Source organism: Musca domestica, unplaced genomic scaffold, assembly GCF_030504385.1.
Source record: "Musca domestica strain aabys unplaced genomic scaffold, Musca_domestica.polishedcontigs.V.1.1 1, whole genome shotgun sequence".
Taxonomy (NCBI): Eukaryota; Metazoa; Arthropoda; class Insecta; order Diptera; family Muscidae; genus Musca; species Musca domestica.
The window spans coordinates 32059970-32082467 of NW_026712114.1; the positions used below are offsets into that span (position 1 = coordinate 32059970).

At 31.7% G+C, this 22498-nt stretch overlaps 2 protein-coding genes across 2 annotated transcripts in view; both read left to right on the plus strand.

Moving 5' to 3' along the window:
- Positions 1-22498, plus strand: part of LOC101900656 (mucin-5AC) — a 275856-nt gene that overhangs the window by 90411 nt on the left and 162947 nt on the right. Inside the window, exon 3 of the mRNA XM_059121734.1 lies at positions 22337-22418. The gene's annotated coding sequence lies outside the window, so the exon portion shown is untranslated. The remainder of the gene's footprint in view (positions 1-22336; positions 22419-22498) is intronic.
- On the plus strand, positions 14326-16498 carry LOC101887390 (neprilysin-4). Its single transcript, XM_005179899.4, has one exon. The coding sequence runs from the start codon at positions 14354-14356 to the stop codon at positions 16409-16411; it is 2058 nt and encodes a 685-aa protein (XP_005179956.1). The 5' UTR covers positions 14326-14353; the 3' UTR covers positions 16412-16498.

Genomic DNA, 22498 nt, shown 5'->3' on the forward strand with positions numbered 1-22498 from the left:
CAGATATTTAAAGAGGAAAAATAGCATATTTTAAAATGCTCATAGCTCCTTAAATATTGACATTTCGGGGTTTTTAGCATCATTTTGATTGCAGATATTTAAAGAGGAAAAATAGCCTATTTTAAAATGCTCATAACTCCTTAAATATTGACATTTCGGGGTTTTTAGCATCATTTTGATTGCAGATATTTAAAGAGGAAAAATAACCTATTTTAAAATGCTCATAACTCCTTAAATATTGACATTTCGGGGTTTTTAGCATCATTTTGATTGCAGATATTTAAAGAGGAAAAATAGCATATTTTAAAATGCTCATAACTCCTTAAATATTGACATTTCGGGGTTTTTAGCATCATTTTGATTGCAGATATTTAAAGAGGAAAAATAGCCTATTTTAAAATGCTCATAACTCCTTAAATATTGACATTTCGGGGTTAGCATCATTTTGATTGCAGATATTTAAAGAGGAAAATTAGCCTATTTTAAAATGCTCATAACTCCTTAAATTTGACATTTCAGGGTTTTTAGCATCATTTTGATTGCAGATATTTAAAGAGGAGAAATAGCCTATTTTAAAATGCTCATAACTCCTTAAATATTGACATTTCGGGGTTTTTAGCATCATTTTGATTGCAGATATTTAAAGAGGAAAAATAGCCTATTTTAAAATGCTCATAACTCCTTAAATATTGACATTTCGGGGTTTTTAGCATCATTTTGATTGCAGCTATTTAAAGAGGAAAAATAGCCTATTTTAAAATGCTCATAACTCCTTAAATATTGACATTTCGGGGTTTTTAGCATCATTTTGATTGCAGATATTTAAAGAGGAAAAATAGCCTATTTTAAAATGCTCATAACTCCTTAAATATTGACATTTCGGGGTTTTTAGCATCATTTTGATTGCAGATATTTAAAGAGGAAAAATAACCTATTTTAAAATGCTCATAACTCCTTAAATATTGACATTTCGGGGTTTTTAGCATCATTTTGATTGCAGATATTTAAAGAGGAAAAATAGCCTATTTTAAAATGCTCATAACTCCTTAAATATTGACATTTCGGGGTTTTTAGCATCATTTTGATTGTAGATATTTAAAGAGGAAAAATAGCCTATTTTAAAATGCTCATAACTCCTAAATATTGACATTTCGGTGTTTTTAGCATCATTTTGATTGCAGATATTTAAAAAGGAAAAATAGCCTATTTTAAAATGCTCATAACTCCTTAAATATTGACATTTCGGGGTTAGCATCATTTTGATTGCAGATATTTAAAGAGGAAAATAGCCTATTTTAAAATGCTCATAACTCCTTAAATATTGACATTTCGGGGTTTTAGCATCATTTTGATTGCAGATATTTAAAGAGGAAAAATAGCCTATTTTAAAATGCTCATAACTCCTTAAATATTGACATTTCGGGGTTTTTAGCATCATTTTGATTGCAGGAAAAATAGCCTATTTTAAAATGCTCATAACTCCTTAAATATTGACATTTCGGGGTTTTTAGCATCATTTTGATTGCAGATATTTAAAGAGGAAAAATAGCCTATTTTAAAATGCTCATTACTCCTTAAATATTGACATTTCGGGGTTAGCATCATTTTGATTGCAGATATTTAAAGAGGAAAATAGCCTATTTTAAAATGCTCATAACTCCTTAAATATTGACATTTCGGGGTTTTTAGCATCATTTTGATTGCAGATATTTAAAGAGGAAAAATAGCCTATTTTAAAATGCTCATAACTCCTTAAATATTGACATTTCGGGGTTTTTAGCATCATTTTGATTGCAGATATTTAAAGAGGAAAAATAGCCTATTTTAAAATGCTCATAACTCCTTAAATATTGACATTTCGGGGTTTTTAGCATAATTTTGATTGCAGATATTTAAAGAGGAAAAATAGCCTATTTTAAAATGCTCATAACTCCTTAAATATTGACATTTCGGGGTTTTTAGCATCATTTTGATTGCAGATATTTAAAGAGGAAAAATAGCCTATTTTAAAATGCTCATAACTCCTTAAATATTGACATTTCGGGGTTTTTAGCATCATTTTGATTGCAGATATTCAAAGAGGAAAAATAGCCTATTTTAAAATGCTCATAACTCCTTAAATATTGACATTTCGGGGTTTTAGCATCATTTTGATTGCAGATATTTAAAGAGGAAAAATAGCCTATTTTAAAATGCTCATAACTCCTTAAATATTGACATTTCGGGGTTTTAGCATCATTTTGATTGCAGATATTTAAAGAGGAAAAATAGCCTATTTTAAAATGCTCATAACTCCTTAAATATTGACATTTCGGGGTTTTTAGCATCATTTTGATTGCAGATATTTAAAGAGGAAAAATAGCTTATTTTAAAATGCTCATAACTCCTTAAATATTGACATTTCGGGGTTTTTAGCATAATTTTGATTGCAGATATTTAAAGAGGAAAAATAGCCTATTTTAAAATGCTCATAACTCCTTAAATATTGACATTTCGGGGTTTTTAGCATCATTTTGATTGCAGATATTTAAAGAGGAAAAATATCCTATTTTAAAATGCTCATAACTCCTTAAATATTGACATTTCGGGGTTTTTAGCATCATTTTGATTCCAGATATTTAAAGAGGAAAAATAGCCTATTTTAAAATGCTCATAACTTCTTAAATATTGACATTTCGGGGTTTTTAGCATCATTTTGATTGCAGATATTTAAAGAGGAAAAATAGCCTATTTTAAAATGCTCATATCTCCTTAAATATTGACATTTCGGGGTTTTTAGCATCATTTTGATTGTAGATATTTAAAGAGGAAAAATAGCCTATTTTAAAATGCTCATAACTCCTTAAATATTGACATTTCGGGGTTTTTAGCACCATTTTGATTGCAGATATTTAAAGAGGAAAAATAGCCTATTTTAAAATGCTCATAACTCCTTAAATATTGACATTTCGGGGTTAGCATCATTTTGATTGCAGATATTTAAAGAGGAAAATAGGCTATTTTAAAATGCTCATAACTCCTTAAATATTGACATTTCGGGGTTTTTAGTATCATTTTGATTGCAGATATTTAAAGAGGAAAAATATCCTATTTTAAAATGCTCATAACTCCTTAAATATTGACATTTCGGGGTTTTTAGCATCATTTTGATTCCAGATATTTAAAGAGGAAAAATAACCTATTTTAAAATGCTCATAACTTCTTAAATATTGACATTTCGGGGTTTTTAGCATCATTTTGATTGCAGATATTTAAAGAGGAAAAATAGCCTATTTTAAAATGCTCATAACTCCTTAAATATTGACATTTCGGGGTTTTTAGCATCATTTTGATTGCAGATATTTAAAGAGGAAAAATAGCATATTTTAAAATGCTCATAGCTCCTTAAATATTGACATTTCGGGGTTTTTAGCATCATTTTGATTGCAGATATTTAAAGAGGAAAAATAGCCTATTTTAAAATGCTCATAACTCCTTAAATATTGACATTTCGGGGTTTTTAGCATCATTTTGATTGCAGATATTTAAAGAGGAAAAATAACCTATTTTAAAATGCTCATAACTCCTTAAATATTGACATTTCGGGGTTTTTAGCATCATTTTGATTGCAGATATTTAAAGAGGAAAAATAGCATATTTTAAAATGCTCATAACTCCTTAAATATGGACATTTCGGGGTTTTTAGCATCATTTTGATTGCAGATATTTAAAGAGGAAAAATAGCCTATTTTAAAATGTTCATAACTCCTTAAATATTGACATTTCGGGGTTAGCATCATTTTGATTGCAGATATTTAAAGAGGAAAATTAGCCTATTTTAAAATGCTCATAACTCCTTAAATATTGACATTTCAGGGTTTTTAGCATCATTTTGATTGCAGATATTTAAAGAGGAGAAATAGCCTATTTTAAAATGCTCATAACTCCTTAAATATTGACATTTCGGGGTTTTAGCATCATTTTGATTGCAGATATTTAAAGAGGAAAAATAGCCTATTTTAAAATGCTCTTAACTCCTTAAATATTGACATTTCGGGGTTTTTAGCATCATTTTGATTGCAGCTATTTAAAGAGGAAAAATAGCCTATTTTAAAATGCTCATAACTCCTTAAATATTGACATTTCGGGGTTTTTAGCATCATTTTGATTGCAGATATTTAAAGAGGAAAAATAGCCTATTTTAAAATGCTCATAACTCCTTAAATATTGACATTTCGGGGTTTTTAGCATCATTTTGATTGCAGATATTTAAAGAGGAAAAATAGCCTATTTTAAAATGCTCATAACTCCTTAAATATTGACATTTCGGGGTTTTTAGCATCATTTTGATTGCAGATATTTAAAGAGGAAAAATAGCCTATTTTAAAATGCTCATAACTCCTTAAATATTGACATTTCGGGGTTTTTAGCATCATTTTGATTGCAGATATTTAAAGAGGAAAAATAGCCTATTTTAAAATGCTCATAACTCCTTAAATATTGACATTTCGGGGTTTTTAGCATCATTTTGATTGCAGATATTTAAAGAGGAAAAATAGCCTATTTTAAAATGCTCATAACTCCTTAAATATTGACATTTCGGGGTTTTTAGCATCATTTTGATTGTAGATATTTAAAGAGGAAACATAGCCTATTTTAAAATGCTCATAACTCCTTAAATATTGACATTTCGGGGTTTTTAGCATCATTTTGATTGCAGATATTTAAAGAGGAAAAATAGCCTATTTTAAAATGCTCATAACTCCTTAAGTATTGACATTTCGGGGTTTTTAGCATCATTTTGATTGCAGATATTTAAAGAGGAAAAATAGCCTATTTTAAAATGCTCATAACTCCTTAAATATTGACATTTCGGGGTTTTTAGCATAATTTTGATTGCAGATATTTAAAGAGGAAAAATACCCTATTTTAAAATGCTCATAACTCCTTAAATATTGACATTTCGGGGTTTTTAGCATCATTTTGATTGCAGATATTTAAAGAGGAAAAATATCCTATTTTAAAATGCTCATAACTCCTTAAATATTGACATTTCGGGGTTTTTAGCATCATTTTGATTGCAGATATTTAAAGAGGAAAAATAGCCTATTATAAAATGTTCATAACTCCTTTAATATTGACATTTCAGGGTTTTTAGCATCATTTTGATTGCAGATATTTAAAGAGGAAAAATAGCCTATTTTAAAATGCTCATAACTCCTTAAATATTGACATTTCGGGGTTTTTAGCATCATTTTGATTGCAGATATTTAAAGCGGAAAAATAGCCTATTTTAAAATGCTCATAACTCCTTAAATATTGACATTTCGGGGTTTTTAGCATCATTTTGATTGCAGATATTTAAAGAGGAAAAATATCCTATTTTAAAATGCTCATAACTCCTTAAATATTGACATTTCGGGGTTTTTAGCATCATTTTGATTCCAGATATTTTAAGAGGAAAAATAACCTATTTTAAAATGCTCATAACTTCTTAAATATTGACATTTCGGGGTTTTTAGCATCATTTTGATTGCAGATATTTAAAGAGGAAAAATAGCCTATTTTAAAATGCTCATAACTCCTTAAATATTGATATTTCGGGGTTTTTAGCATCATTTTGATTGCAGATATTTAAAGAGGAAAAATAGCATATTTTAAAATGCTCATAGCTCCTTAAATATTGACATTTCGGGGTTTTTAGCATCATTTTGATTGCAGATATTTAAAGAGGAAAAATAGCCTATTTTAAAATGCTCATAACTCCTTAAATATTGACATTTCGGGGTTTTTAGCATCATTTTGATTGCAGATATTTAAAGAGGAAAAATAACCTATTTTAAAATGCTCATAACTCCTTAAATATTGACATTTCGGGGTTTTTAGCATCATTTTGATTGCAGATATTTAAAGAGGAAAAATAGCATATTTTAAAATGCTCATAACTCCTTAAATATTGACATTTCGGGGTTTTTAGCATCATTTTGATTGCAGATATTTAAAGAGGAAAAATAGCCTATTTTAAAATGCTCATAACTCCTTAAATATTGACATTTCGGGGTTAGCATCATTTTGATTGCAGATATTTAAAGAGGAAAATTAGCCTATTTTAAAATGCTCATAACTCCTTAAATATTGACATTTCAGGGTTTTTAGCATCATTTTGATTGCAGATATTTAAAGAGGAGAAATAGCCTATTTTAAAATGCTCATAACTCCTTAAATATTGACATTTCGGGGTTTTTAGCATCATTTTGATTGCAGATATTTAAAGAGGAAAAATAGCCTATTTTAAAATGCTCATAACTCCTTAAATATTGACATTTCGGGGTTTTTAGCATCATTTTGATTGCAGCTATTTAAAGAGGAAAAATAGCCTATTTTAAAATGCTCATAACTCCTTAAATATTGACATTTCGGGGTTTTTAGCATCATTTTGATTGCAGATATTTAAAGAGGAAAAATAGCCTATTTTAAAATGCTCATAACTCCTTAAATATTGACATTTCGGGGTTTTTAGCATCATTTTGATTGCAGATATTTAAAGAGGAAAAATAACCTATTTTAAAATGCTCATAACTCCTTAAATATTGACATTTCGGAGTTTTTAGCATCATTTTGATTGCAGATATTTAAAGAGGAAAAATAGCCTATTTTAAAATGCTCATAACTCCTTAAATATTGACATTTCGGGGTTTTTAGCATCATTTTGATTGCAGATATTTAAAGAGGAAAAATAGCATATTTTAAAATGCTCATAACTCCTTAAATATTGACATTTCGGGGATTTTAGCATCATCATTTTGATTGCAGATATTTAAAGAGGAAAAATAGCCTATTTTAAAATGCTCATAACTCCTTAAATATTGACATTTCGGGGTTTTTAGCATCATTTTGATTGCAGATATTTAAAGAGGAAAAATAGCCTATTTTAAAATGCTCATAACTCCTTAAATATTGACATTTCGGGGTTTTTAGCATCATTTTGATTGCAGATATTTAAAGAGGAAAAATAGCCTATTTTGAAATGCTCATAACTCCTTAAGTATTGACATTTCGGGGTTTTTAGCATCATTTTGATTGCAGATATTTAAAGAGGAAAAATAGCCTATTTTAAAATGCTCATAACTCCTTTAATATTGACATTTCAGGGTTTTTAGCATCATTTTGATTGCAGATATTTAAAGAGGAAAAATAGCCTATTTTAAAATGCTCATAACTCCTTAAATATTGACATTTCGGGGTTTTTAGCATCATTTTGATTGCAGATATTTAAAGAGGAAAAATACCCTATTTTAAAATGCTCATAACTCCTTAAATATTGACATTTCGGGGTTTTTAGCATCATTTTGATTGCAGATATTTAAAGAGGAAAAACAGCATATTTTAAAATGCTCATAACTCCTTAAATATTGACATTTCGGGGTTTTTAGCATCATTTTGATTGCAGATATTTAAAGAGGAAAAATAGGCTATTTTAAAATGCTCATAACTCCTTAAATATTGACATTTCGGGGTTTTTAGCATCATTCTGATTGCAGATATTTAAAGAGGAAAAATAGCATATTTTAAAATGCTCATAACTCTTTAAATATTGACATTTCGGGGTTTTTAGCATCATTTTGATTGCAGATATTTAAAGAGGAAAAATAGCCTATTTTAAAATGCTCATAACTCCTTAAATATTGACATTTCGGGGATTTTAGCATCATTTTGATTGCAGATATTTAAAGAGGAAAAATTGCCTATTTTAAAATTCTCATAACTCCTTAAATATTGACATTTCAGGGTTTTTAGCATCATTTTTATTGCAGATATTTAAAGAGGAAAAATAGCATATTTTAAAATGCTCATAACTCCTTAAATATTGACATTTCGGGGTTTTTAGCATCATTTTGATTGCAGATATTTAAAGAGGAAAAACAGCATATTTTAAAATGCTCATAACTCCTTAAATATTGACATTTCGGGGTTTTTAGCATCATTTTGATTGCAGATATTTAAAGAGGAAAAATAGGCTATTTTAAAATGCTCATAACTCCTTAAATATTGACATTTCGGGGTTTTTAGCATCATTTTGATTGCAGATATTTAAAGAGGAAAAATAGCCTATTTTAAAATGCTCATAACTCCTTAAATATTGACATTTCGGGGTTTTTAGCATCATTTTGATTGCAGATATTTAAAGAGGAAAAATAGCCTATTTTAAAATGCTCATAACTCCTTAAATATTGACATTTCGGGGTTTTTAGCATCATTTTGATTGCAGATATTTAAAGAGGAAAAATAGCCTATTTTAAAATGCTCATAACTCCTTAAATATTGACATTTCGGGGTTTTTAGCATCATTTTGATTGCAGATATTTAAAGAGGAAAAATAGCCTATTTTAAAATGCTCATAACTCCTTAAATATTGACATTTCGGGGTTTTTAGCATCATTTTGATTGCAGATATTTAAATAGGAAAAATAGCCTATTTTAAAATGCTCATAACTCCTTAAATATTGACATTTCGGGGTTTTTAGCATCATTTTGATTGCAGATATTTAAAGAGGAAAAATAGCCTATTTTAAAATGCTCATAACTCCTTAAATATTGACATTTCGGGGTTTTTAGCATCATTTTGATTGCAGATATTTAAAGAGGAAAAATAGCCTATTTTAAAATGCTCATAACTCCTTTAATATTGACATTTCAGGGTTTTTAGCATCATTTTGATTGCAGATATTTAAAGAGGAAAAATAGCCTATTTTAAAATGCTCATAACTCCTTAAATATTGACATTTCGGGGTTTTTAGCATCATTTTGATTGCAGATATTTAAAGAGGAAAAATAGCATATTTTAAAACGCTCATAACTCTTTAAATATTGACATTTCGGGGTTTTTAGCATCATTTTGATTGCAGATATTTAAAGAGGAAAAATAGCCTATTTTAAAATGCTCATAACTCCTTAAATATTGACATTTCGGAGTTTTTAGCATCATTTTGATTGCAGATATTTAAAGAGGAAAAATAGCCTATTTTAAAATGCTCATAACTCCTTAAATATTGACATTTCGGGGTTTTTAGCATCATTTTGATTGCAGATATTTAAAGAGGAAAAATAGCATATTTTAAAATGCTCATAACTCCTTAAATATTGACATTTCGGGGATTTTAGCATCATCATTTTGATTGCAGATATTTAAAGAGGAAAAATAGCCTATTTTAAAATGCTCATAACTCCTTAAATATTGACATTTCGGGGTTTTTAGCATCATTTTGATTGCAGATATTTAAAGAGGAAAAATAGCCTATTTTAAAATGCTCATAACTCCTTAAATATTGACATTTCGGGGTTTTTAGCATCATTTTGATTGCAGATATTTAAAGAGGAAAAATAGCCTATTTTAAAATGCTCATAACTCCTTAAATATTGACATTTCGGGGTTTTTAGCATCATTTTGATTGCAGGAAAAATAGCCTATTTTAAAATGCTCATAACTCCTTAAATATTGACATTTCGGGGTTTTTAGCATCATTTTGATTGCAGATATTTAAATAGGAAAAATAGCCTATTTTAAAATGCTCATAACTCCTTAAATATTGACATTTCGGGGTTTTTAGCATCATTTTGATTGCAGATATTTAAAGAGGAAAAATAGCCTATATTAAAATGCTCATAACTCCTTAAATATTGACATTTCGGGGTTTTTAGCATCATTTTGATTGCAGATATTTAAAGAGGAAAAATAGCCTATTTTAAAATGCTCATAACTCCTTTAATATTGACATTTCAGGGTTTTTAGCATCATTTTGATTGCAGATATTTAAAGAGGAAAAATAGCCTATTTTAAAATGCTCATAACTCCTTAAATATTGACATTTCGGGGTTTTTAGCATCATTTTGATTGCAGATATTTAAAGAGGAAAAATAGCATATTTTAAAACGCTCATAACTCTTTAAATATTGACATTTCGGGGTTTTTAGCATCATTTTGATTGCAGATATTTAAAGAGGAAAAATAGCCTATTTTAAAATGCTCATAACTCCTTAAATATTGACATTTCGGGGTTTTTAGCATCATTTTGATTGCAGGAAAAATAGCCTATTTTAAAATGCTCATAACTCCTTAAATATTGACATTTCGGGGTTTTTAGCATCATTTTGATTGCAGATATTTAAATAGGAAAAATAGCCTATTTTAAAATGCTCATAACTCCTTAAATATTGACATTTCGGGGTTTTTAGCATAATTTTGATTGCAGATATTTAAAGAGGAAAAATAGCCTATTTTAAAATGCTCATAACTCCTTAAATATTGACATTTCGGGGTTTTTAGCATAATTTTGATTGCAGATATTTAAAGAGGAAAAATAGCCTATTTTAAAATGCTCATAACTCCTTAAATATTGACATTTCGGATTTTTTAGCATCATTTTGATTGCAGATATTTAAAGAGGAAAAATAGCCTATTTTAAAATGTTCATAACTCCTTAAATATTGACATTTCGGGGTTTTTAGCATCATTTTGATTGCAGATATTTAAAGAGGAAAAATAGCCTATTTTAAAATGCTCATAACTCCTTAAATATTGACATTTCGGATTTTTTAGCATCATTTTGATTGCAGATATTTAAAGAGGAAAAATAGCCTATTTTAAAATGCTCATAACTCCTTAAATATTGACATTTCGAGGTTTTTTGCATCATTTTGATTGCAGATATTTAAAGAGGAAAAATAGTCTATTTTAAAATGCTCATAACTCCTTAAATATTGACATTTCGGGGTTTTTAGCATAATTTTGATTGCAGATATTTAAAGAGGAAAAATAGCCTATTTTAAAATGCTCATAACTCCTTAAATATTGACATTTCGAGGTTTTTTGCATCATTTTGATTGCAGATATTTAAAGAGGAAAAATAGCCTATTTTAAAATGCTCATAACTCCTTAAATATTGACATTTCGGGGTTTTTAGCATAATTTTGATTGCAGATATTTAAAGAGGAAAAATAGCCTATTTTAAAATGCTCATAACTCCTTAAATATTGACATTTCGGGGTTTTTAGCATAATTTTGATTGCAGATATTTAAAGAGGAAAAATAGCCTATTTTAAAATGCTCATAACTCCTTAAATATTGACATTTCGGGGTTTTTAGCATCATTTTGATTGCAGATATTTAAAGAAAAAAAATAACCTATTTTAAAATGCTCATAACTCCTTAAATATTGACATTTCGGGGTTTTTAGCATCATTTTGATCGCAGATATTTAAAGAGGAAAAATACCCTATTTTAAAATGCTCATAACTCCTTAAATATTGACATTTCGGGGTTTTTAGCATAATTTTGATCGCAGATATTTAAAGAGGAAAAATAGCCTATTTTAAAACGCTCATAACTTCTTAAATATTGACATTTCGGGGTTTTTAGCATCATTTTGATCGCAGATATTTAAAGAGGAAAAATACCCTATTTTAAAATGCTCATAACTCCTTAAATATTGACATTTCGGGGTTTTTAGCATAATTTTGATCGCAGATATTTAAAGAGGAAAAATAGCCTATTTTAAAACGCTCATAACTTCTTAAATATTGACATTTCGGGGTTTTTAGCATCATTTTGATCGCAGATATTTAAAGAGGAAAAATACCCTATTTTAAAATGCTCATAACTCCTTCAACATTGACATTTCGGGGTTTTTAGCACCATTTTGATCGCAGATATTTAAAGAGGAAAAATAGCCTATTTTAAAATGCTCATAACTCCTTAAATATTGACATTTCGGGGTTTTTAGCATCATTTTGATTGCAGATATTTAAAGAGGAAAAATAGCCTATTTTAAAATACACATAACTCCTTAAATATTGACATTTCGGGGGTTTTAGCATCATTTTGATTGCAGATATTTAAAGAGGAAAAATATCCTATTTTAAAATGCTCATAACTCTTTAAATATTGACATTTCGGGGTTTTTAGCATAATTTTGATTTCAGATATTCAAAGAGGAAAAATAGCCTATTTTAAAATGCTCATAACTCCTTAAATATTGACATTTCGGGGTTTTTAGCATCATTTTGATTGCAGATATTTAAAGAGGAAAAATAGCCTATTTTAAAATGCTCCTTAAATATTGACATTTCGGGGTTTTTAGCATCATTTTGATTGCAGATATTTAAAGAGAAAAAATAGTCTATTTTAAAATGCTCATAACTCCTTAAATATTGACATTTCGGGGTTTTTAGCATCATTTTGATTGCAGATATTTAAAGGGGAAAAATAGCCTATTTTAAAATGCTCATAACTCCTTAAAGATTGACATTTCGGGGTTATTAGCATCATTTTGATTGCAGATATTTAAAGAGGAAAAATAGCCTATTTTAAAATGCTCATAACTCCTTAAATATTGACATTTCGGGGTTTTTAGCATCATTTTGATTGCAGATATTTAAAGAGGAAAAATAGCCTATTTTAAAATGCTCATAACTCCTTAAATATTGACATTTCGGGGTTTTTAGCATCATTTTGATTGCAGATATTTAAAGAGGAAAAATAGCCTATTTTAAAATGCTCATAACTCCTTAAATATTGACATTTCGGGGTTTTTAGCATCATTTTCATTGCAGATATTTAAAGAGGAAAAATAGCCTATTTTTAAATGCTCATAACTCCTTAAATATTGACATTTCGGGGTTTTTAGCATCATTTTGATTGCAGATATTTAAAGAGGAAAAATAGCATATTTTAAAATGCTCATAACTCCTTAAATATTGACATTTCGGGGTTTTTAACATCATTTTGATTGCAGATATATAAAGAGGAAAAATAGCCTATTTTAAAATGCTCATAACTCCTTAAATATTGACATTTCGGGGTTTTTAGCATCATTTTGATCGCAGATATTTAAAGAGGAAAAATAGCCTATTTTAAAATGCTCATAACTCCTTAAATATTGACATTTCGGGGTTTTTAGCATCATTTTGATTGCAGATATTTAAAGAGGAAAAATAGCCTATTTTAAAATACTCATAAATCCTTAAATATTGACATTTCGGAGTTTTTTGCATCATTTCGATCGCAGCTATTTGAAAAGGAAAAATAGCCTATTTTTAAATGCTCATAACTCCTTAAATATTGACATTTCGGGGTTTTTAACATCATTTTGATTGCAGATATATAAAGAGGAAAAATAGCCTATTTTAAAATGCTCATAACTCCTTAAATATTGACATTTCGGGGTTTTTAGTATCATTTTGATTGCAGATATTTAAAGAGGAAAAATAGCCTATTTTTAAATGCTCATAACTCCTTAAATATTGACATTTCGGGGTTTTTAGCATCATTTTGATTGCAGATATTTAAAGAGGAAAAATAGCCTATTTTAAAATGCTCATAACTCCTTAAATATTGACATTTCGGAGTTTTTAGCATCATTTCGATCGCAGCTATTTGAAAAGGAAAAATAGCCTATTTTAAATTGCTCATAACTCCTTAAATATTGACATATCGGGGTTTTTAGCATCATTTTGATCGCAGATATTTAAAGAGGAAAAATAGCCTATTTTAAAATGCTCATAACTACTTAAATATTGACATTTCGGGGTTTTTAGCATCATTTTCATCGCAGATATTTAAAGAGGAAAAATAGCCTATTTTAAAGATATTTAAAGAGGAAAAATAGCCTATTTTAAAATGCTTATAACTCCTTAAATTTTGACATTTCGGGGTTTTTAGCATCATTTTCATCGCAGATATTTAAAGAGGAAAAATATAAATTTTTGAAAAATTTCTTGCTCTTGTAAATTTAATAGAAATGTCTAATTATTTTTCAACTTCCAGGTAACGAATAAGGTTGGTTGTCATTATTTTTGGGACACTTGTGATGCAGCGAGTACGTGTCACACATGCTTAGATATCGGTACCTCCTAAATGTTCCTTTCATATCTATTTCGGGGATAGTGTAGGGTAAATAGATTTCGACCCTTCCGAATTTAACACTTTCTTTACCTATTATTTGTTGACCTAATTCAAATGACTTGCAATCCTATTAACGTTTGAAATTTTTACAAATTTAATAACCCTCTGAGCTTAATGGGATTATACGAGTATGGGTTAACAATGACAACAACAAGAATACAACAACAACGACAATTTCCTGTACCGGTTTGTTGAAACCAAATGCAAATAATTATATTTTGTGACCAAGTTTAATACTCTTCGCTGTTGTTGCTGTTGTTGTCATTGTTAATTGCACAGAAATGCAAATTGTTGTTGTTGCCATTGTTTTCATAGATTAAGGTTTATTGGGAATTGTTTAATCAGCAAGTGTTTCAGTTAACGAAATTATTTCAAATTGTGAGGATTACTCGAATGTAAAACGACGACGTTGAAATGTTAAAATTTTATTTCGGAGTATGTCTGCTTGGAGCGTTAGTAGCCTGGTTGGCGGAATCGAGGATCCTGCGTTCGGTGGATGATCCAGTACTTCAATCCAAAGCCAAGGAAATGTTGAAATATATGAACATGTCCGTGGATCCCTGTGAAGATTTCTATGAATTTACCTGTGGCAATTGGAATCGTTACCACTCGGCCGAATTGGAAAATGAGCCGGCAACGGGTCTCTTGGAAACCCTGCAAAAGTCACTGGATCAAAAACTCATTGAAATCTTGTCCACGGAGGAGTCTAAGGATACCGCAGTGGATAAGAAGATAAAGGATTTTTATAAATCTTGTTTGAATCTACCCAATCTTGAGAAGAATTATGCGGAAAAGTTAAAGAAATTGATTGCAGAATTCGGCGAAATGCCAGCCTTGGTGGGTGGAAAGTGGCAGGAGGATCAATTTGATTGGCTGCAGACAATTGGAGAAATTTATCATAAATATGGTATTGGAATTATTACCAGTGTTGAAGTGGCCGTGGATTTGGCGGACAATAGTGTAAATCGTTTGTATTTTAACCAACAAGATTTGACCCTGGAGGGCAAGGCAGTTTACAGCGACAATGACAAGATGAATTTAGTGAAGCGGCTCACCAATATTGTGGCCTCTAGGCTAGTGGTATTCTTGAACATGGATGTGAAATTGGCCATAAAAACTGCCAAGGAAATTGTTCAATTTGAGGCGGACTTGGCCCGAGGTGTGGATGAGATAGAATCTGTGGCAGATTTTCAAGATATGGTCGATTTAAGTACCCTGGAAGAGGCCCAAGAGAAATACGGCTCGGAATTGGATCTGAAGAAACTGGTGGAATTGTCTTTCGGTTCCATACCCCCATTGAAGGTGTATATCAGCGAGACTTACACTCGAAACCTTATTGAAGTTATGAAAAAAACTCCCCCCAGGCAGGTGGCAAATTTTATTTTCTACAAATTGATTAGCAAATTTTTGGTCTCCATTCCGGAGGACAAGGATGATTTGCCTCTAAACTGTTTGAGTGACATGAAGACATATTTTTCCAAAATATTTGATAATATGGTCTATCGCAAGTACAAAACCCAGGAAATTGAGCAGGGTATACGACTCATGTGGCATCAAATTAAGGAGGCCTTCAGGGATACCCTGGAATCGCAGCACTACAATTGGATAAGTCCTGCCACACGAAAATATGCAGTGGAAAAACTGGGCGCCATGGAAATGGATATAGTCTCATATCAGGATTATGATTTCAATGACCTCTATGTCGATCTCAAGGTGGACAACAAGGACTATGTGGAAAATCTGAAATCCCTATATGCCCTGGGGGCCAAACAAAATCGTGAAAGTATCAACGAAGAACCTCAACCCATAGATTTTGGAGATGATCTCTCCACAACACCATCCAATATTCTAATTGAAAATGTTGTGAAAGTTCCCGTTAACCTGCTGCAATCGAATTATGTTTGGTCCTCCCACTATCCGAATGCTTTCAATTTTGGTGTCCTTGGCTCTCTGCTCTCGCATGAGCTCATTCACGGCTTCGATGACACCGGGCGCAATCATGGCAAGGATGGAAATGCCCTGGAATGGTGGGATCCCAAATCTTCGGAAAATTTCAACAAACGTTCCCAGTGTTTCAATAGCCAATATCAGGGCTTTGTTTTCCACAACAAACATCTACCCGATATGCCGGCTCAAGGTGAGAATATTGCCGATAATGGTGGGGTAAGATTGGCCTATTCGGCCTATTTAAAGTGGCTCAAGGAGGTCCAGGGAAAGCATCCTTCGAGCATTATGGAATCGATGCCTGGCATGAAATTCAGCGATAAACAGCTGTTCTTTGTCAGTTATGGTCAGCTGTGGTGTGGTGATGTCAATCCGGTCTACAGACAGCTACAAGAATCGACGGATACCCATGTCCCGGATAAATTTCGTGTCATTGGTCCCTTATCGAATTTCGAAGAATTTGCCAAGGAATTTCAATGTCCCGCGGGGAGTGGCATGAATCCATACAAGAAATGTGAAATTTATTGAGAAATTAATTTAAATTTTAATAATGTTTAAAATGTTATAACAAATATTTTTGTATTCAAACATTTAATTATTTTAGAAACTGTGATTAAAAAAAAATAATAAATAATAAAAAATTTTTAATTTTAAACAATTTTAGAAATTTTTATTTGTTGAAAATAATGGGAAAAATTAAATTCTAGCCAAATCTGTTGACTTTCAAAAAGCCCTAAAACATAGGTCTTGTTGAACGAAATCTGTTTCAAGGCATTTTGAGTTAATATAGCATTGTTCTATCTGATATCCGATTATGTCCAAATTTTGACATATCGTAATATTATGATCAATTTTAAATCCACTTCGGAAATGGGCAATACACATCTCCCACAAACAGTCAACGTTTTTATAGAAAGAATTGCTTCTTAAAAGAGAAATGGATCATCGTATTTTGCTCCAACTTGGCAAAATCAAATTTTAGTATCCGTGCAAGGATCTATCTATCTATCTATCTAGAAAGAATAAACTGATTGTCTGACTGGTCAACGCCCAGACGAAACGGCTGAAGCTAGAATCTTGAAATTTTGGGTGAGGGTCCGAAGGCGTCAGATAAGGTCAGATAAGGCTGGGGCTTTGGAAATTCGAACTACAAAAGTACCAAAAAGTACAAAATATGGTACCCTTTGCATTTGATATCAATACAGCTAGAACTCCTAAATTTGGGTAGAGGGTCACTGATGGAGTGTTTGATGGATGTACTAAAGGGTTTTTAAAATTGGCACTATAAGTGTACGAAAAGTATTGTACAGAGTGAGATAATTGAATGAAATCAAACAAGTAAAAAAACATAAAGTTCTGCCTGGCCAAACTTTTAATACCTTCCACCTTAGGGTAAAGGAAACATTAGAAGAAATGTGACAAAAACATTAAAATGCCGAATATCGGGATGTGGACCTACACATGCAATGTATCGCCAAAGGAGCTAGAACCCATTATGACCTACAAATACCAATCTTCAGACAAATCTTTGAAAAAAAATGTGGAAAAATCATCAAATTACCGAATATCGGGAGGTACCGTTATATGGGGCCTATACCAAAACGTGGACCTATAATTACAATGACTCGCCACACGAACTGGAACCCATTATGACCAAAAAATGCCAATTCTCAGACAAATCCGTGGAAAAATGTGGCAAAAAAATAGCAGACGGAATATCGGGAGGTACCTTTATATGGGGGCTATACCAAAACGTGGACCTATACATGCAATGTTTGCCACACGCACAGGGACCCGCCATGACCTACAAATACCAATTTTCATCCAAATCCGTGAAAAAATGTGGCATAAATCATCAAAATACCGAATATCGGGAGGTAACGTTATATGGGGACTATACCAGAACGTGAACCGATATATCTCATTTTCAATACCAACCATCCTAGACACAATACAAATTGCTCTGCTAAATTTTGGCGGTCTACGTCGGATAATGTGGGCTGTATCGTGATTTCAACAGACAGACAGACGGACATCGTTAAATCGACTTAGAATTTTATGCTGATTATGAATATATATACTTTATGGGGTCTACGACGAATATTTAAGGATGTTACGAACGGAATGACAAAGTTTATATACCCTCCTTTCCAAGGTGGAGGGTATAAAAATGCCGGAAATAGCATCAAATTTTAGAATAAATCTAGATTTGTTCGAATTGGTCACCTTTTTAATGAATTATGCCCTTAAAACGGCAAATGAAACCGTCACACGCTGCCCGAATGTTGCTCTGCGGCGAAGCGCTTGCTTGAGGTAATCGACACTTTGGTATTTATTAGTGCCAACCTTGCTTTCCAAAATACTCCAGACACAATAGTTCAACGGACTGGAAATGAAGCGATTAACCTCATTTTGTAACCATTCTTGGGTGGCGCGTGCTGAGTGCGATGGTGCTGAGTCCTGTTGGAATGTCCAAGGTCTGCGGCCAAAATGTTTGAGTGCCCACGGCTTTAAAACCCCCATTCAGAATATTTTCGCGATAATATTCGGCCTTTATTCTGATGCCTACGAGTGGAGATCGAGCATCGGCTGTTATGGCGGCCCACACCATCACCATGGCCGACGCTTGAGTTCTGGTGTCATTTTCTCATCATTTTGTTGGTGTACAAACTGCTGGACAAAGAATGTTTTCTCATCGGAGAAAACCAAATGCGGCAGTTCACCACTTTCGGCCAAGCGAAGCAAATGTCTGAACAATTTGTTGAAAATCGATCCATTATTGCAATACCCTCTATTTGTCTCCCTTCAAAATTGACCTATTAAGCCTACATTTTATAATTGTTTTCCTCATTTCTTTTTATACCCTCCACCATACTATGAAGGATATAATCACTTTGTCATTCCGTTTGTAACTCCTCGAAATACTGATCAGCGTAAAATTCTAAGTCGATTTAGCGATGTATGTCTGTCTGTTGTAATCACGCTATCTGTCGAACAAATTGAGATAGAAGGCTAAAATTTTGCACACATGCATATTTGCCAGTAGGCAGGTTAAGTTCGTAAATGGGCCATGTAGGTCCAAGTTATCATATAGCCCCCATATAACTGTATCTCCCGATATTCAGTAATTTGGATGATTTTAGCGACATTATTCACCGGAATTGTTTCAAATTTGGCATTTGAAGTTCGTAATGAATACTACAGCATAAGACAGAAAATTATCTGTGCAGGTCCACGTCTTCGTGTAGCCCCCATATAACGGTACCCCCCGATATTCGGTATTTTTATGATTTTAGCGACATTCTTCACCGGAATCGTTTCAAATTTGGTATTTAAAATTCGTAATGGATACTGCATCCTAAGTCAAAAAATGAGCCATGTAGGTTCACGTCTTCATATAGCCCCCACATACGTACCCCCCGTTATTCGGTATTTTGATGATTTTAGCGACATTATTTACCGGGATTGTTTCAAATTTCGCATGTGAAGTTCGTAATGGATACTTCAGCCCAAGCCAGAAAATTGTCTGTGCAGGTCCACGTCTTCGTATAGCCCCCATATAACGGTACCCCCCATATTCGGTATTTTAATGATTTTAGCTACATTATAAACAGATTTTTCTTCAAGTTTCGCATTTAAATATTGTAATAACTTATGACGAAAGTTGCCTATGCAGGCCCACGTCGTCGTATAAGCATTCGGTATTCTTAAGATTTTAACAGAATTTTTAACGGATTTTATTTTTTGGAAATTGCCAAATTTGTACTAAATGGCGGAGGTTAATAAAACTTTTTTACTTTTTTACTTGTTGGAATTTCTATGGGCATTTTTCAATATTTGCCGAATGGAATGGAATATTGCGATAGGTTCAGCTCACGAGTCATTTTCCATTTCCTTGACTTCGGGTTACGCTGTAACGAGGAATGGTAAGAGACACAAAAGATTTATTCACATTTAAATGCTGGAGTGCTCTAGTGATAGCCACTTGTGGTTTTCTAGCCAAATATACCCTATATTTGTCTCCCATCAAATTTGACCTATTAAGCATACATTTTATAATTTTTTTCCTCATTTTGTCTTTTTATAAATTTAATTTATTAAAAACTTATCATTCATAATAGTTTATCACTTAAAACGTTTATTTGGTAGAAAAAAAAAAACTATTTTTTAAAAAAATAGAAAAAAAAAACCGCAGACAAAAAGCTACCATTTAAAGAAAGTTTCTGCCACAGAAACAAAGCGCTGGCATTACCGAGTCCCACAAGTCAAAGAAAGAAGAATTATTTTTTTTTCGTTTTTGTTGGTTTTGTCTTCAACAAAATCATAACATCTGTCTTCCAGCCACATGAGGCATGTCAAAAACGTTACACAATTGAAACTTTGATGTATGAGTGAAAATGAGTGTGGGATGCTCAGTGGTGTTCACAGTATCGGTTTCACAGACACATACTCAAACATATGTATATATAAGTGTGTGTGTGTGTTTGCCACTCCACACACACACACACGAAATTGACAACTCACATCAATTACAATTAGTGCAAAAATATTATTTTGAAGCAACATTTTGCCAAAACGAAAACATATCGATTTTCAAGGATGTCTGAAATACCAGGGTTCACCAAAAAAAAAAAAAAAAAGTCGAGATGGAATGTTGAGCTGATGTTTGGCTTGGAATTGAAACGATATTGAAATATGACATCTTATATTTCTTATTGTATTTATATAATATGTCTAATGGGAATAAGCATGCATGACGATGACAGTAACATGTCTGTGGGGTGTAATCTTAGCCTAACGAGGAAGAGTGTTAATCTACAAGGAAGACACAACTTCGAGGACATAAATATATTGGGAATATTTATGCCTACATCAGAAAAAACAAGTAAAAAAGCTGTAAGTTCGGCTGTGCCGAACTTTAAATACCCTCCACCATTTGGAACAAATTTGGCAATTTCCAAAAAAAAAAAAAAAAAAAAATAATAATAAAATCCGTTAAAAATTCTATTAAAATATTAAAAATACCGAAAGCCTATACGACGACGTGGACCTGCATAGGCAACTTTTGTCATAAGTTATCACAATATTTAAATGCGAAACTTGAAGAAAAATCTGATTATAATGTAGCTAATATCATCAAAATACCGAATATAGGGGGTACCTTTATATGGGGGCTATACCAAGTCGTGGACCTGCACAGACAATTTTCTGGCATGGACTGAAGTATCCATTACGAACTTCACATGCGAAATTTGAAACAATCCCGGTAAATAATGTCGCTAAAATCATCAAAATACCGAATATCGGGGGGTACGGTATATGGGGGCTATACGAAGGTGTGGACCTGCATGGCTCATTCTTTGACTTAGGATGTAGTATCCATTACGAACTTCAAATACCAAATTTGAAACGATTCCGGTAAATAGTGTCGCTAAAATCATCAAAATACCGAATATCGGGAGGTCCCGTTATATGGGGGCTATATGAAGACGTGGTCCTACATGGCTCATTCTTTGACTTAGGATGTAGTATCCATAACGAACTTCCAGTACCAAATTTGAAACGATAAAATCATCAAAATACCGAATATCGGGGGGTACCGCTATATGGGGGCTATACGAAGACGTGGGCCTGCACAGATAATTTTCTGTCTTAGGCTGTAGTATCCATTACGAACTTCAAATGCCAAATTTCAAACAATTCCGTTAAATAATGTCGCTAAAATCGTCAAAATACCGAATATCGGGAGGTACCGTTATATGGAGCTATATGATAACTTGGACCTACATGGCCCATTTACGAACTTAACCTGCCTACTGGCAAAATATACATGTGTGCAAAAATTTAGCATTCTATCTCAATTTGTTCGAAAGATAGCGTAATTAGAACAGACAGACAGACACACAGACGGGCATGGCTAAATCGTCTTAGAATTTTACGCTGATCAAGAATATATATATATACTTTATGGGGTCTGACATGAGTATTTCGAGGAGTAACAAACGGAATGACAAAATTAATATACCCTCCATAGTATGGTGGAGGGTATACAAATGTATAGGTTTAAAATATGCCGACTTTAAGACAACATTTTAGACATTTCGCTCATTTACTTAAGTAGTATTCTACCAAAAATCAGTTTCGAGAGAAGCGCATTTTAAGTTATCTATTAAAATTTGACATTCCGAATTAAAAAGATTATTCAAAAAAATAATAATATAACTACTCAGAGAATTATTTGTGACCCCTTCATAAGATAAACTTGAGAGCTTACCTTGTTAAAATAATAAGAGAAAATATGATCTTCATTTCGAATATTATATTGACGTAAATTGCATTGAAGTATTGTAAACTTATATCTTATATTTGTATTTGTAATGAGCATTTTTGCTGAGCAAATCTAACTCACATTTTATAAAACGTGTATTAAAAATATTTTTTCTTTATTTTCAGATAATCAAGTGGCACTTGTAACGCTGTAACCTGTTTGTTGGATTGTTTAGTTGAGACTAATCCTTGGAACCTTTAATTTTTGGTAAGATTAAGAAACGTTTACATTATTAATAACATTGTGGCGCAAAATTCATTATGACTAGAAAATCCCAGTAGATAAAG

Bases quoted from the DNA above. Each gene is read 5' to 3' on its own strand.
- LOC101887390 (XM_005179899.4), top strand. From the start codon at position 14,354: ATGTTAAAATTTTATTTCGGAGTATGTCTGCTTGGAGCGTTAGTAGCC.